The sequence below is a fragment of the Calliphora vicina genome, chromosome 5 (assembly GCF_958450345.1).
Source record: "Calliphora vicina chromosome 5, idCalVici1.1, whole genome shotgun sequence".
Taxonomy (NCBI): domain Eukaryota; kingdom Metazoa; phylum Arthropoda; class Insecta; order Diptera; family Calliphoridae; genus Calliphora; species Calliphora vicina.
In genome coordinates, this window is record NC_088784.1 from 80,776,071 (window position 1) to 80,791,950 (window position 15,880).

The 15,880-nt window shown below is 29.8% G+C and overlaps 5 protein-coding genes across 8 annotated transcripts in view; 2 read left to right on the forward strand and 3 right to left on the reverse strand.

Annotated features, from left to right (window-relative positions):
* The window catches only part of RpL29 (ribosomal protein L29), a 242,714-nt gene extending 240,464 nt beyond the window's left edge, over positions 1–2,250 (forward strand). For 3 of the 4 annotated variants that reach the window (XM_065514055.1, XM_065514053.1, XM_065514054.1), the window contains exons 2-3: positions 1,867–1,977; positions 2,050–2,250. In XM_065514055.1, coding sequence (XP_065370127.1) covers positions 1,876–1,977; positions 2,050–2,181 — 234 coding nt within the window. In that variant the 5' untranslated portion in view covers positions 1,867–1,875 and the 3' untranslated portion in view covers positions 2,182–2,250. Of the gene's footprint in view, positions 1–1,577; positions 1,608–1,866; positions 1,978–2,049 lie in introns of those variants that run through there. The other variant, XM_065514051.1, reaches the window with a different exon arrangement.
* Positions 2,251–2,279: 29 nt separating this feature from the next.
* Positions 2,280–3,461, reverse strand: LOC135962236 (queuosine 5'-phosphate N-glycosylase/hydrolase). Its single transcript, XM_065514050.1, has 2 exons — positions 3,164–3,461; positions 2,280–3,108 (listed from the first exon to the last, which is right to left on the reverse strand). The coding sequence occupies exons 1-2, from the start codon at positions 3,405–3,407 to the stop codon at positions 2,333–2,335; spliced, it is 1,020 nt and encodes a 339-aa protein (XP_065370122.1). The 5' UTR covers positions 3,408–3,461; the 3' UTR covers positions 2,280–2,332.
* A 1,540-nt stretch (positions 3,462–5,001) lies between these two features.
* On the reverse strand, positions 5,002–8,262 carry LOC135962235 (cytosolic non-specific dipeptidase-like). Its single transcript, XM_065514049.1, has 6 exons — positions 8,192–8,262; positions 7,097–7,331; positions 6,437–6,970; positions 6,284–6,351; positions 5,197–5,713; positions 5,002–5,129 (listed from the first exon to the last, which is right to left on the reverse strand). Exons 1-6 carry the CDS (start codon positions 8,227–8,229, stop codon positions 5,082–5,084), a joined length of 1,440 nt encoding a protein of 479 aa, XP_065370121.1. The 5' UTR covers positions 8,230–8,262; the 3' UTR covers positions 5,002–5,081.
* A 2,312-nt stretch (positions 8,263–10,574) lies between these two features.
* Positions 10,575–13,475, reverse strand: LOC135962233 (cytosolic non-specific dipeptidase-like). Its single transcript, XM_065514048.1, has 6 exons — positions 13,381–13,475; positions 12,607–12,841; positions 11,946–12,479; positions 11,811–11,878; positions 10,790–11,306; positions 10,575–10,722 (listed from the first exon to the last, which is right to left on the reverse strand). The coding sequence occupies exons 1-6, from the start codon at positions 13,416–13,418 to the stop codon at positions 10,675–10,677; spliced, it is 1,440 nt and encodes a 479-aa protein (XP_065370120.1). The 5' UTR covers positions 13,419–13,475; the 3' UTR covers positions 10,575–10,674.
* A 1,701-nt stretch (positions 13,476–15,176) lies between these two features.
* The window catches only part of Arms (Ankyrin repeat-rich membrane spanning), a 91,437-nt gene continuing 90,733 nt past the window's right edge, over positions 15,177–15,880 (forward strand). Inside the window, exon 1 of the mRNA XM_065514528.1 lies at positions 15,177–15,345. The gene's annotated coding sequence lies outside the window, so the exon portion shown is untranslated. The remainder of the gene's footprint in view (positions 15,346–15,880) is intronic.

Here is a 15,880-nt window from a genome sequence, read left to right on the forward strand (position 1 = left end):
AAACTGTAAAAATAACAATATTGATTTCTTTTTAATAATTCCAATTTCTTATTAGTGATTTTTGAATCGAAATTAATTGATTAATCATGAATATGAATTTCATGTATCTAATAATTAATTATTCGAAATTTCGGATTATTCAATAATATGTTTATTCATATAGGCCTCTCACACATTTTGTTCGGAATGGTTTCAATTCAGTAGTTTTTATTCTTCAGATTAAGTTCTTCAGATTCCGTGTAATTTGTTAATTCCAATAATATTTAATAAGTCTGTTATAGAAAAACAAATAATTACAAACAAATAGCAATTCCACTTCGTTTTACTTTTTCTGAAGAAGCGAAATTCCACTTTCGAACAGAATGGAATTCTGTGACAGGTGTGATTATTTAGTTAATATTTATATTTGGCAATCTAATAATAATTTATCTCTCATAGATGATTTAGTATACAAATCAAAATCAAAGAATTAAAAAATTTTAAATTAAATAATTCATGGAATATAAATCGGATTTCGAAAGTATGTACATATGTATGTATATTTATTGCTACTTTTATAGATCAAATCTGAATTATTTCAATAATTTTCAGGTTGGGTATATTCGTTTTGATTGTGTTTGACGAGCCATTATTTTGTACACTCAGCAAAGAAATTCTTATTCGGACATTAATTTGTCTCGTGTGGAAAAAACTCCTGTCGATATTATGTCCTTGTTCGAACAACGTTGTCAGAAAATGTTCACACAAAGCGACCGACATAAAAAGTTCTGCTGCACGCTGCATATATACATATTGACCGCGACCCAGTATTGCGATATTTATTGAACGTGTAGCATGCAGTATTGTTGGTTCGCCGAATAGCCTAAAATTCTGAAATCCAGAGCGCAATCCAAATATCACAATATATATTGAACGTTTAGCCCTTTCAAAGAAAATTATGAACATAAGCAACGTTACGTTTTCCCCACAAAGAAGAACATGAAGAAATTTGTGCCGATGATTTCTTCTTGAGCGGACAAAACAATGGATAGTCTGAACGTACATGCAATAAAAATCATAGGTTATATTTTCTTAAAATATAGTATAAAGAGAAATAAGTGCAAGTCTAGCATGGCATTTACAAAGTTTCTTAGGTAATATAACAAAGACTCCTTTCACATTTTATTCCTTATAATACCAAGCAATCCAAAGTAAATTTATGTTTTTATTTTTGTATGGGAAAATATGATCGCAAACCATTATACGATTAAAACGAATTATTGTGAACTACATACATGTTGCAGGATATAAAAATACCATGCGTTTTTTTTCAATTGAAAAGAAGAAGCGAGAAAATGTAAAGAAGAAGCGATGTTATAATGTAAATATGAAATTAATTTGATAAACAGTTTCCTAATATTTTCTAATGAAATAACATTAAATAGCTAAATAAAGAAGTAGCGGCAACACTGTGGATGCCTTAAATACAACTATGCAATTTACTAACTAAACACGTCTTCAGGAATAATATTCGAAATTCGAACAACAATTTGACAAGTGTCAACAAAAACATGGTCACTGTCAAATTTTCGAAATTCTCCCTTCTTTTCCGCTAAAGTGTCAAAAACGTAGGTTGCAATTCTTAAATTTTTAGTGAATAATTTTTTAAAAAATTTTAATTTTTCTAATAATTTTTAAACAAAATACCAAATGAATATAACAATACAAGATGTGCCTAATACAATTTAATATTCGTTTAATTTCTTTTCATATCTCCTAAACTGATTACAATGGATTTTAATTTGGATTAACACATAATTCTATAACTTTGTAATGGATTTGTTTATATGTATATTGCTGTATAATTTGGGTATACTGAAAAAGCAGTAGCGTACAATGGCCAAGTCAAAGAATCACACCAACCACAACCAAAACCGCAAGGCCCATCGCAATGGCATCAAGCGCCCAATGCGTAAACGCCACGAATCTACCTTGGGTGTAAGTATTAAAATGATTTTTTTTTATTTTTGGAGTTTAAATTAAATATTTTTTAAAATTTTCATTTTGCAGATGGATGTTAAATTCTTAACCAACCAACGTTTTGCCCGCAAGAACAACTTGTCTCGCGCTGAAGCTGACAAGCGTTTCAAGGAACGCGTTGCCGCTCAATCTGGCACCAAGAAGCCCGTTTCCCTACAATAGATTGTTAATTGCAAAAACGTAGAATAAAGTGTGAATTTGCATTTGATGGCTACATTGAGTTTTTTTTAAGGAATTAAAAGAAGAAAAAATACAAAATATTTTTGTAAACAAACATAAAACAAACTTTTATTACAAATCAATTCAGTTTATCTTAATAGTAGACACTTAAAACTTTATGGAATGGTATATATTCCAGTTCACTGGCATGTTGGCGTCTATAGTCCCATAGGAAATGATCAATTAAAATGGAATTTACATGATCTTTGGAAACAGCTGGATGTTTTTCTTTTAATTCTTGTAGAACTTTATCCTTAACTTGTTCTACTATATAAATGGAGGCACCTCTTATTTCCACTTCCATGGGATCTCCATTCTTAAGCAGCTGGTCGGATTTTAAGACTTTTGCTAACTCTTCATTATATTCCAAGGAACCAAAGTGTACCAATACCTGAGGTACCCGATAGTCGGCAAACATGGTAATGTGATACAAATCCTTAAAAGATCCCATACCTTCACCCCTAAAGCAGGCCCATACATCTCCCACCAAAATCTGAGCCCTTTTATAAATCGATACACGTTGACCGCAAAAATCCGCTTCATCTCTAAAGCACGGAAATTCTTGAACAATTAATTTTAATAAATTTAAAGCTGAACCTTCTGCAGCTTTAACAACATTTTCAAATTTTCCCTGCCACTTTTCCAATAGCCTGTTGCCCACTTCATGAAAACATTGCAGACGTTTTTCTAACAAAGGCACCATTGTTTCGCCATCATCCGAACGAAAGATATGCTTAACAGTTTCCAATGTTATTTTACTATAATATTCTGCATTTGTAATGTCCAAACCTTCCTTCATAGCTCGATTAAGGGCTGCACACAAAGCAAAATAACCGGTATGGCCCATTACCTTGTATTTGGTATAGTCCGCTGAAAGTTAAATATTTGTCAGTTTTGGTAATCAACAATTAGTTTGTTTACTTACCGGGTGTCCAGAAGCAAAAGTTCAAAGTGTCCACCACAAAAATCCATTCCAATGCAAAATCATCTGTTGGTTTGGGATGCAGATCGTGTTGCGAAAAGTTGTTTACATCGATGCGTTTTTCCTGTATACCTTTTATTATTTCTTTGGTGAGATTTTCAATGCCTTCTGGTTTTATTTTAATGTATTGGGCATTTTTTACTATAAATTCGCCAGATTCTCGGGGTAACAAAGGGACTTGAGTCATTTTTGGATAAAAAATATAGTAAATTTTTTTGCGACAGATTTTGGAGAAAGAAAATTTTTTTTTTGCAGTTGTTGATCCATAAAAGGGTTGCCTGAATAAATTTATAAGTTGTCCGATAAGGCGGGTTATGGTAAAACAGTTCTCGTTATTTACACAAACATAACTTCTAAATCAACCGCTAAATATAATCATTTACCAAAAATGCCAATCGATCCGTTAATATAAAAATTTAAAATGTTCAGCCCAATTATGAATAAAAAATTGCAATGCTATATTGAAGCATAAAATTATTTGGGATAAATATCCAATTAATAAATCAGCGGCAAAATTACCGAATGAGATATCGTATCGAAATTATAATAAAATTAACTAAATTTCTTACTCGATATCGAATACCATAATCTCAAATAAGAAAATTACAATACATAAATTGTATTCGATATTGAATGCGGTAATTCGGCCCTAGCAGTTTCAAAAATTATAAAAATATTTCGTGAGAAATTTACTGTAAAACCTCAACATAATTTAATATCATGAGAGTTTAAGAAATTCCCAAAAAATACTCTCCGGGAGGTTGTAAATAGTCTACAATAAGAAATTAGTTCTCGAACTGTTAGCCGTAGGGCAAAAACGACTGGTTTTAAATTCATCCTGATACCTCATCTAAACACGATAGGAATGCGGTTTCGAAGATACCTTCCCACAAGTTTGTCTGCCAACTGGGCATACGGTACAATAATCGTTGTAGCGTATGCCCAGTCTCATGTAAAATTTGGCATAGAACAATTAAACTTGTCTGAGACAGAAATGGAATACTGTTCTATTTTCGTATAAATCCAAATACAATTTAAGAGCCAGTGATGAGAGAACATTTGTAATACGGAAGAAGGAAAAGAGACTGGATCCCAATTCATGTCATAAATGACAATATGACAAGAATACAGATCCACTTTAAACAATGTTGTGTATCCATACGCTGAGGTATCCAATGGTTATAATGCAATAAGGTATGTGTTTTGAATTGTACTGTCGAATCGCCAAATTTCAATTCCATAGAACAAATATGGGAAATTGTAAATCGCTAAATACGGACTCAATTTTTTTGATGAAATAAAATTATTGATGGTAAAAAATTTGGTGAAAAAAAATAGTCGTGGTTTTTTATTTATATCTCAGCCATTTGTGGGACGATTAACCTGGATTTTAAAAAGCAACCGAATCCGATATATAGATGTGTCATTCAAGTTTGTTAGTTTTTTGGGGGGCTTCGAGAAAAGTTGATTTAAACAGACATATGGACATGGCGATATCGACTCCGCTATCTATAATGATCCCGAATATATAAACGTTATGGTTTCGCAAATGAAAAATGTAGAAATTACAAACGGAATATCAAACTTACAAATACCTTTACCGCTCATGGTGAAGGTTATAATAAAATAATTCGAAAAGTTTCCATTGTATTGTCAATAGCTTATTATTATTGTTATTCAAACATGAATAATTCAACAATGAATTAATTCTATAAAGAAAAACTAATTCTATAAGGGATTAAAAGTATTTATTTTTTATTAAAACAAATTGCTTTGTGTCTGTGCTTGTCAAAACGCCAAAGTTAGAAATATTAAAAATAAATCCACAAATCTTTGTTGGCCAATAGTGATTGATTTAAATTTAATTCAATTTGCCAACTTCATATAAATAAGCACCCAAAAGTTTGGTCTGTAAATTAAATTTAAGAAAAAAGTTATTTCAAAAGTGGTAATTAAAGGTTAATGTTAATACTTACACCTTCAATATAATTATAAATATCAATCTTTTCCTTTTGTGAATGGGCACCGTCATCACCAGAACCCACGGGCACTAGAATGACACATTTTCCAGTTGCCTCTTCCAAAGTCAAAGTAATGGGTATAGAACATCCTTCGCGTGTCATATCAGGCTCCATGTGGAAGACATGCTGTATAGCTCGTTTAGCAGCTTCAAAGTGAGGATGATTGGGATCTCCAGACCAAGGTTTAGCGGAACTTAATAGTTTTACCTTCATTTTGTTGGGTGAACCACGTTCAGCCCACTTCTCATTTAAATATTTTATAACACATTCGGTAATGTTGTCGACATCTTGATTTGCTACTAAACGCATTGAGAATTTACCAATAACCTTGGCGGGAATAACAGTCTTAGCACCGGCTTCCGAGAAAGCACCTTCAATGCCGTGTATCGACAAAGAGGGATAACGCCATCTGTGCATCAACAATTGTGTTTTGTCCTCCTTGTGAGGTAAACTAGTGGCACCGATATCATTCCTAAAGTGATAGAAAATTAGGAAAATTATAAGATTCATTATAAATTAAAATTGTTCTATTACTTTTGTTTTTTTTTTTTGCTAACTTTAATTCAAATCCATTACAAAATAGCTTGATAATATTTATTGAATGAATAAATTTTTCTTTAATTCAAATCTATTACAAAAAGGCATTAGACAATTTTTTCAATTAATTTTGTTTATGATTGAAAGCAAAACTAAAACAAAACTGAATGAAGAAAAAAAATTTTTTTGAATTAACAAAAGTTGAATAAATTCTATTATGAATTAATTCCATACGATGAATTAATTATATTTAAATAAATGCCTTTGAATGAAGCTAAAGAAATAGATTTTGGGAATGGATTTATGGAATGAATTAAGATTTTAGCGAATTAAGCTCAAATGAATTAAATAATTCTAAACTCTAATTAATAGACAATTTCATACATAGTTAAATTTCGATAAAAGTTCTCAATTCAAAAACAAAAAAGTTTTGCTACACGCTCTTAAGTTTCAACAATTAAATGAAATTATTTTTCTAAAATACATAAAACGTAATTATACTTACTTGTAATCTTTAACATCATGATCAATTTTATCGTAAATTTCGTGTTCATTGTGTAACAATGGTGCAACCTAGAATGAATAATAATCTATGAGCACAAACTAATCCACAATGAAAAATATGCAAGACTACTTTAATGATCACCATCACACTTACATCTCTTTCAATACCCGGTATTAGAATATTAGTATCTTTATCCACCAAAGTGCTTAGCAACCAGCATAAATCCGGCATAGCTTCGTGAACGGTACCACCGAATACACCACTATGTAAATCCTTTTGGGCACATTCAATTTCAATGGTATAGTAGACCAAACCACGTAGACCATACGTTAGGCAGGGTTTTGTTTTGCCCAACCAATAATTGTCCGAAATGCAAACGTAATCGACATTTTCCAAGAAATCATTTTTCAGACTCATAAGGAGGTCAGCTAAACCTTCACTATCACTTTCCTCCATACCCTCCAGAACAAATTTAACATTGACTGGTAAATCAATATTCAACTTTTGATAGGCTTCAATGGCATGAATCCAACAAAGAACAGGACCTTTGTCATCAGTAGAACCACGACCATATAGTTTGCCATCTATTTCAGTTAACTCGAAGGGCTCTGTGGCCCAGCCATCTTCTTTAAGGGCGGGCTGAACATCCAAGTGACCATAAACTAAAACAGTCTTCTTTTTAGGATCCTAAACAACATATAAAAAACAATAAGATACAATTTTGTGAAACTATTCATACAAATGTTTTTGAATAATAAAAAAAACAAATTATTGGTAAATTATTTTTTAATTGCAATCAAATTTTAAATTTACCTTTCCCAGTGTACCTAATAAGACTTTGGGTAAAGGAATTACTTCTCCACTTGGCAGTGTTTCTAAACCGATATCAGCCAATATGGTTTCGGCACCCAAATTCTTCAATTTATCTTCGGTCCATCGTACCATACGATCAACTTCTCCACGTTTTTCAGGCCATACAGAAACTGATTGTATGGCTACGGCTACTTTTAAAGCATCAATATATTTCAATTTATTTTCATCAACAAATCTACAGTGAAGATATAAAAATTAGTATGTATTTGTGTTTATTAATTTTTTCGGTAAAAGCTTAATAACAGATAAAATATTCTTTTTTTTATGTATTGTACAATGAAAATTGATTGGTAGGATAGTTGAATAGATCGAGTAGAGCTGATTAGAAAGGAATCAATATTAATTAAATTTTTGAAGAAAAACAAATCAAATTGATCAAAAGAAATTTTCGATAGACAACAAAATATAATGATGGAAATGTAAAATATGGGATACAATTAGAGTTCCCGGAATTTTTTAATATTAATTTTTCAAATTACGCGTTTTTGTCACACAGAGAAAATAGTTTTATCTCGAATCAAGGATTCAGTCTAAATGACCGATTAATTCTGTTATGGTTGATTAATTTTAGTTGAAATGACAAAAATTAGGTTATATAAATCGTAAATCGGCAGCAAATCACGACGAGTATCTTTTATATGTACGGAAATAATATGTACTGTAACTTTAAGGAAATATATAAATTTCATGGGAATTCCCGGGAAGCTTTTTCCCGGGAATTCCGGGAAACTCTAAGTAGAATGCGATCAGGGTATAGTTACATTTTTAATTTTTTACTGAAATTCTATTTTTCATTCTTCATTTAAATTAGAATAAGGAAACTATCAAGAACCGTTAAATCTTAAATGTCATACTTCCCCACATTGAACTCCTAATAAACAAAATGTGAACATGATACATTAAACCCTTGCTAAAGAAAATTAAGTGCGACAATCAGACTAAAATTAAAAGTTATACATATGAAATAAAAATGTGTAATTACAAAAAATCAAACACAATCGTTTTAAACATTTTCCAATACAATTTCCCACTTACTTGAATAACTGGTTAAGATCACTCGGTAGATCTGACATTTTATTTACTTTGTTTTAATAAATTAATGATCTTATTAAATGCCAATTGTAATTTACAAATTGTGCAGAAAGAAAGCCAAACAAGAAAATTTATGTATGAAAAGAGAAATTAGACAAAAATTAAATTATAAATTTTCCTGTAAAATTTAATCAACTACAAACCACTGAGACTGTTGCTAAATAAATTAAGTGATTTGCTGTGAAAATTGTGAAACTCGTGTTTGTATGTTTGGATTTCGTTGACTGATAATCTTTTGGAAAAAAAATAATTTGTGGATAACCACAAATGCAGATACCAATATTAGCTTTGTTCGTCTACATTTCTAGTAAAAATTTTATAAAATGAAGTATGAAAAATATTTTTTAAATAAAAGTTTTGTCATAACACGAAGTTTCGTTAATAAAGTAGACTAGTAAGTAGCATTAATTTTTACAAGTTATTTATAAAATAAGTTTTATGCTGAACCACAGGTGATTGATTTAGCTATTCATTAAAAATTGTCATTTGTTACAAAAGTTGTTTAGATGTTGAAGGAGCGTTAGATTGAGATATAAATTAGTTTGACCTATAAGATACATATTTTTAGTTTAACCTAAACCTTGTAGCCAGTAAGCTTATCAAATCGAATTTCTGGTTTGAAATGTATTGGAAAACAGGTCCCTGTAATATTTTAAATTCTCTTAATTTTATTTACTGTTAATATTGCAGTATTCGTCCTTCGGATATACAGTTAATTTTGATCAGGTATCGAGGTACTTATTTCGTACCGGGTCAAGCTTGCCCCGCACAAATAAATTTGAATTTATATGGTATAGGAATTGGAAAATGTATTAATTTGTCCATATTACATTTCAGTCAGCAATTGTTAATAACCACAAATACAGATAACAAAAAATTTTTTTGTGAAAAAAATATTTCGGATTAAAAAATATTTTATTATATTATTTTTCCCATTTTGACCCATTGTAGGTCCAACTTACTATGGTCTTATATATGTCGTTGCAAAGGTCTTTGAAATATCTATCATTAGATATCCATATTGTCTATATTAATGACTTAGTAATCCAGATATAGGTCAAAAATCGAGGCCCGATTTAGCTGATTTTAAATAGGAAACTTCTCGAAAGCATGTCTGACAGAATTATTGAAGATTTGGATCCCGAAGATATCTGGGGTCTTCAGAAAATTGATTTCAACAAACAGACGGACATGTCTTAATCGACTCCGCTATCTATAAGGATCCAGAATATATATACTTTATATGGTCGGAAAATTATATTGTGGAATTTACAAACGGAATATATACCCTTCTCATGAAGGTGAAGGGTATAAAAATCGTTTACCCTAAACCACAGGTGATTTATTTAGCGTCTCATTAAAAATAGTTTGTGTTGACCAAAGAATTCTAGATGTTAAAGGAACGTAACATTGAAAAAACTTTCTCAATTTTTTTTTTATTTTTAAAGTGCTTAGGCCTGAATTACCACATTCGATATCGAGTAAAATTTATAGTAATTTTTTTATTTGAGATTATGACATTCAATATCTAACAAGAAATTCAGTTAATTTTATTATAATTTCGATTTCGAAATTATTTTTCGATTTATTAATTGGATATTTATCACAGATAAATTCAATGTAGCATTGCAATCGTTTTTTTTTATTTCGGTTTTTACATTTTTGCAAATCTTACTAACTATAGTTATCTCGGCCAATTTGTGGGACGATTTTCTCTATTTTAAAAAGCAACCGAATCCGATATATTGATGTATTAATCATGTTTGTTTTTTTGGGGGTTCGAAAGGTTTATTTAGACAGACAGACGAAAAATGTAAAAATTACAAACGGAATGACAAACTTAAGGTAGGGTCACACATGACAAATATTTGACGAAAAAGACGTAACCACTTAATAAAATATATTTGAATTCTTTTATTTATTTCAAAAACTTACTATACATTAGATGATTCAAAACAACAAAAAAAAAGTTTTAGTTTATTTGATGCTGTTTGATCTTACAAAACAATTGTAAGATTATACACGTCAAACAAATTTGTCCTAAAAAAAGTGGTTACGCTTTTTTGAGCAAATATTTGCCATGTGTGACCCTACCTTTATAAATACCCTTACCACTCATGCTGAAGGTATAATAAAATTTCATATCTTTGACCTATTAGTTAAATACATGGAAAAGTTTCCATTGTATTGTCAATAGCTTATTATTATTTAAACATGAAGAATGATTCAACAAGGAATTAATTCTATAAGGAAAAAATAATTCTATAAAGGATTTAACGTATTTATTTATTTATTAAAACTAATTACTTTGTGCCTGTACTTGTCAGAACGCCAAAGTAAACTGGTGCTTATTTATCAAAAAAATAAATCCACAAATCTTTGTTGTAAAAGTGATGTTCTAAACTTGGCCAATGATTGATGTAAACTTAATTCAATTTTCCAACTTCATATAAATAAGCACCCAAAAGTTTGGTCTGTAATTTAAATTTAAGAAAAAAGTTATTTCATAAGTGGGAATTAAATGTTAATGTTAATACTTACACCTTCAATATAATTATAAATATCAATCTTTTCCTTTTGTGAATGGGCACCGTCATCACAAGCACCCACGGGCACTAGAATGACACTTTTTCCAGTTGCCTCTTCCAATGTCAAAGCAATGGGTATAGAACCTCCTTCGCGAGTCATATCAGGATCCATGTGGAATACATGATTTGTAGCTCGTTTAGCAGCTTCAAAGTGAGGATGATTGGGATTTCCAGACCAAGGTTTAGCGGAATTTACCAGTTTCACATTCATTTTGTTGGGTGAACCACGTTCAGCCCACTTCTCATTTAAATATTTTACAACACATTCGGTAATGTGGTCGGGATCTTGATTGTCTACTAAACGCATCGAGAATTTACCAATAACCTTGGCGGGTATAACAGTCTTAGCACCGGCTTCCGAGAAAGCACCTTCAATGCCGTGAATCGATAAAGAGGCATAACGCCATCTGTGCATCAACAGTTGTGTTTTGTCCTCCTTGTGGGGTAGAGTAGTGGCACCGACATCACTCCTAAAGTTTTAGAAAATTAGAGAATTTATAAATTAGAATTGTTTAATAAAAACTTTATCTATAGCTGTGTGTCTTTTTGATAATGTTCATAGGTAATTTCGGAAAGAATTTATCTTATCTTCTTAACAATTTCACTAAACCATTCAGTGCAAATTAACTTGTTGTCTTAATTCCTTAGTACTCCAAACGTTTGGAATTAATTTCTTTGAGGATTCAGTCTTTATAGAGTTAATTCTTTACTGAATCATTTTTTCTTTAATTCAAATCCATTACAAAATAGCTTAATAAAATCACACAGCAAAAAATGTGCAAGTAGTTCAAGAATGTAATTTTCAAGACTTCTAAAGGAATACTTTAAAATTATTTATGTTTTATGCAATTTAATATAAATTATAAACTAAATAAATTATGAAAGTTACCAAGAGTTTGTAGTCTTAAGTGTTAACAATCGTAATCTACAATTATATGAAATATGTTTATAAAATAAAACTTTATTATACTTACTTGTAATCTTTAACATCAAAATCAATGTTATCGTAAATTTCCATTTCATTGTGTAACAATGGGGCAATCTAAAATAAATAATATATACTTACTTAAGACCTACTATGCTCAAGGCAAAATCAGTAACACACTTACATCTCTTTCAATACCCGGTATTAGAATATTAGTATCTTTATCCACCAAAGTGCTCAGCAACCAGCATAAATCCGGCATGGCTTCGTGTACGGTACCACCGAATACACCACTATGTAAATCCTTTTGGGCACATTCAATTTCAATGGTATAGTAGACCAAACCACGTAGACCATACGTTAGACAGGGTTTTGCTTTGCCCAACCAATAATTGTCCGAAATGCAAACGTAATCCACATTTTCTAAGAAATCATTTTTCAGACTCATGAGGAGGTCTTCTAAACCTTCACTGTCGCTTTCCTCCATACCCTCCAGAACAAATTTAACATTGACTGGTAAGTCAATATTCAACCTTTGGAAGGCTTCAATGGCATGAATCCAACAAAGAATGGGACCTTTGTCGTCAGTAGACCCACGACCATAAAGTTTCCCGTCTATTTCGGTTAACTCGAAGGGTTCTGTGTCCCAGCCATCTTCCTTAAGGGCGGGTTGAACATCCAAGTGACCATACACTAAAACAGTCTTCTTTTTAGGATCCTGAACAAGATATAAAAAAAAATAAGATACAATTTTGTGAAACTATTCATACAAATGTTTTTGAATAATAAAAAAAAAAAAAAAATTGGTAAATTATTTTTTAACTGCAATAAAATTTTTAATTTACCTTTCCTAGTGTACCCAATAAGACTTTGGGTAAAGGAATTTCTTCTCCACTTGGCAGTGTTTCTAAACCGATATCAGCCAATATGGTTTCGGCACCCAAATTATTCAATTTATCTTCGGTCCATCGTACCATACGATCAATTTCTCCACGTTTTTCAGGCCATACAGAAACTGATTGTATGGCTACGGCTACTTTTAAAGCATCAATATATTTCAGTTTATTTTCATCAACAAATCTACAGTGAAGATATAAAAATTAGTATGCATTTGTCGTTATGTCTTGAAGAGGTAGGATAGTTGAATGGATCGGGTAAAGATGATTAGAAAGGGTTGCCTGTACTCAATATTAATTTTAGTTATAGTAACTGAATTTAACTCTAATCAAATGATTCAGTCTTGCTGACCGAATAATTCTGTTATGGTTGCTTAACTTTAATTGGGATGACAAAAATTATGTTATACAAAACAAAATTCTTCTGTTTCAACTGACTTTTTGTTGTTAGTATAGAAAAATCTGTGAATATAATCGATTTGCAGCATTTTAATTAGTTTTTACTAAAATTCTATTTTAGTTCTTGATAAGGAAACTATCAAGAACCGTTAGATCTTAAATGTTATACTTCGCCATATTGAACTCCTAATATACAAAATGTGAGCATGGGATACTAAATCCGACTTCCCAAATAATATAAATCTTATATGAAACAAAAATGAGTTATTACTAAAAATCAAACAGAATCGTTTTAAACATTTTCCAATAGGATTTTCCACTTACTTGAATAACTGGTTAAGATCACTCGGTAGATCTGACATTTTATATGTACATATGCAGTATTATTTACTTTGTATAAATAAATGAATAATCTTAATCTTAATCAAATGCAAATTGTAATTTACAAATTATGCAGAAAGAAAGCCACACAAGTAAATTTATGTATGAAAAGAGAAATTAGACAAAAATTAAATTATTAATTTTACCGGTAAAATTTAATCAACTACAAACCATTGAGACTGTTGCTAAATAAATTAAGTGATTTACTGTGAAAATTATGAAACTCGCGTTTGTATGTCTGGATTACATTGACTGATAATCTTTTGGAAACTAATTGTTGATAAACACAAATGGAGATATCAATATTAGCTTTGTTCGTCTACATCCCAATTACAGTTTACATATATTTTTAAAATTTTTTTTTCGGTTAATATTCATATTTTGTGTATTGGGCGAAGGAAATTTAAACTCTGGGGTGCATCGAATACCGGATTAGGATGTATAAAGGACCGCCACGCTTAATTTTGTAAATTAAGTTAAGTTAAAAAGACTTGTTTTAACTGAAGTATAATTAAAATGAATTATTGTTTTTGTTGAAAAAATAAAATTTTGTGTTTCAATTATATTTATAACGTAGTAGTCCTTTAAACATTCTAAAGAGAAATGGCGGTGACTTTTGTCCATCAGTATATATCAGATCGGATATCGACAAACATTTCAAAAAAATCTTAATATATAGAATGGAAAATGTGTTAATTTTTCCATATCACTTTTCAGTCAGCAAAATCCTTCTTGAAACTAGTCTATAAACGTGATAACACACATTTATTATGATTTTTAAAACAATGAAAACTTTTAAAGAACACAACTAATTATTTTGTTGTTTTCGAAGCATATACAAAAGCTTAATTTTATAAAAACTCTTGCCAAAGAACACACAGCAATAACCATATGTTTATAATGAAGAAGAAATGAACAAAGAGAAAATGGATAACTAGGGAAATAGTTAAAGAAGAAATTTGCGATGACATTTAAACATCAGTCTTTAATTTGCTATTTTCCTTAAATGTTTTGGTGAAAATGTGGTCTATAGTGAAAAATTAATAGAAAAAAAATATATATTGCAAAATATTTAGTCAATCCTAAAAAATCTATGCTATACGTGCGGTTATTATTAAAAAAATACAAAATTTGGTTTACAGAATAAATGAAAATGAGATAATTTCTATACGGCATGAATATAAAATGTCCATCATCATCAAATCAAAATATAATTTTATATATATAACGCCAATAAATAGGTATTACAGCCAGTGAAGTGTGCTTGAAATACTATTTTAATATTTTTAAGCAAATAAACCAGAAAAAAGCGAACGAACACTAACAAAATTTTACCATACATGATGAATTACGGAAATCGAAAAGTGATTTTATACATATAGATTAAATATAAATAAATTAAATAATTGTGTGAAATAAAATTGTGATATTTGATTGATGTGTTGCGTGTAAAAATAACAACAAAAAAATAAATGCATTTTATTATTGAAAATTTCATTGTTTAAATTTTCTTGGACTTGTAAGAATTACCAAAGAAATACACACATACAAACTATAAAAAAAGGAAGAAACCCCCCTTTATAAAAAACAACAACAAATAACAAAAAGTTCACAGTAAAAATTCTTGATTATTATTGTTGTTGCTTCTGTTTTTGTTTCTTTATTTTCGGCTGTTTTTTTGTGTGGTTGTAGTAGTAGTTTTTATTGTATTTTCTCCATTTACGTGCTGCTACCAACAACAACTTATTATTTATTACAACTATAACAACAACAATAATTATAATAAAAACAAAACAAAAGAGTAGATCATATGCACAGTGGTGTTAAGTAACAAAAAGTGACAATTAAAGCAAATTTTTTGTTTTTCATTTTGGAATTAAATTTGTTTATGCCGAATTTTTATAACAGGTATGTAGTATTTTTAATTGTACTTTATATATTAAAACAATACCCAGTAGAAAAATGTGGCGAGTTTTGTAAAATACAGTTAGAGTTTGGTAAAGATCTATAATCCAAAAGTAAGGCAGCGTGAAAAGTTCCATTAAATTAAGCTAGTCATTTCAGCGAAGGTCTCGTTATTGGATCTGTTTTATATGTATTTTATACGTAGGTGTTATATTCTTAAGTTATACATTATTTAAAACTACATTCATCTTTTCTACTGGGTTTTTAGTTTTTTATTATTTTAATAAATATTTAAGTTGGTACCTAAGCAAAAATCGTAATTTGCTTTATTATGTAGTATTTTTAATAAAATTTTTTTATATACATATAGGCTCATACTTACATAGATATTTAAGCAAATTTTACCGTAAATTTACTTACTCTTAATACAATTTTTTTAAGTAGTAAGTTTATATATTAATACTATTTTTGTTTTAGTGGTAGGTTTTTATTTTTACACTATTTTTGTTTGATTACCTAGTAATATTTTATTTGACGT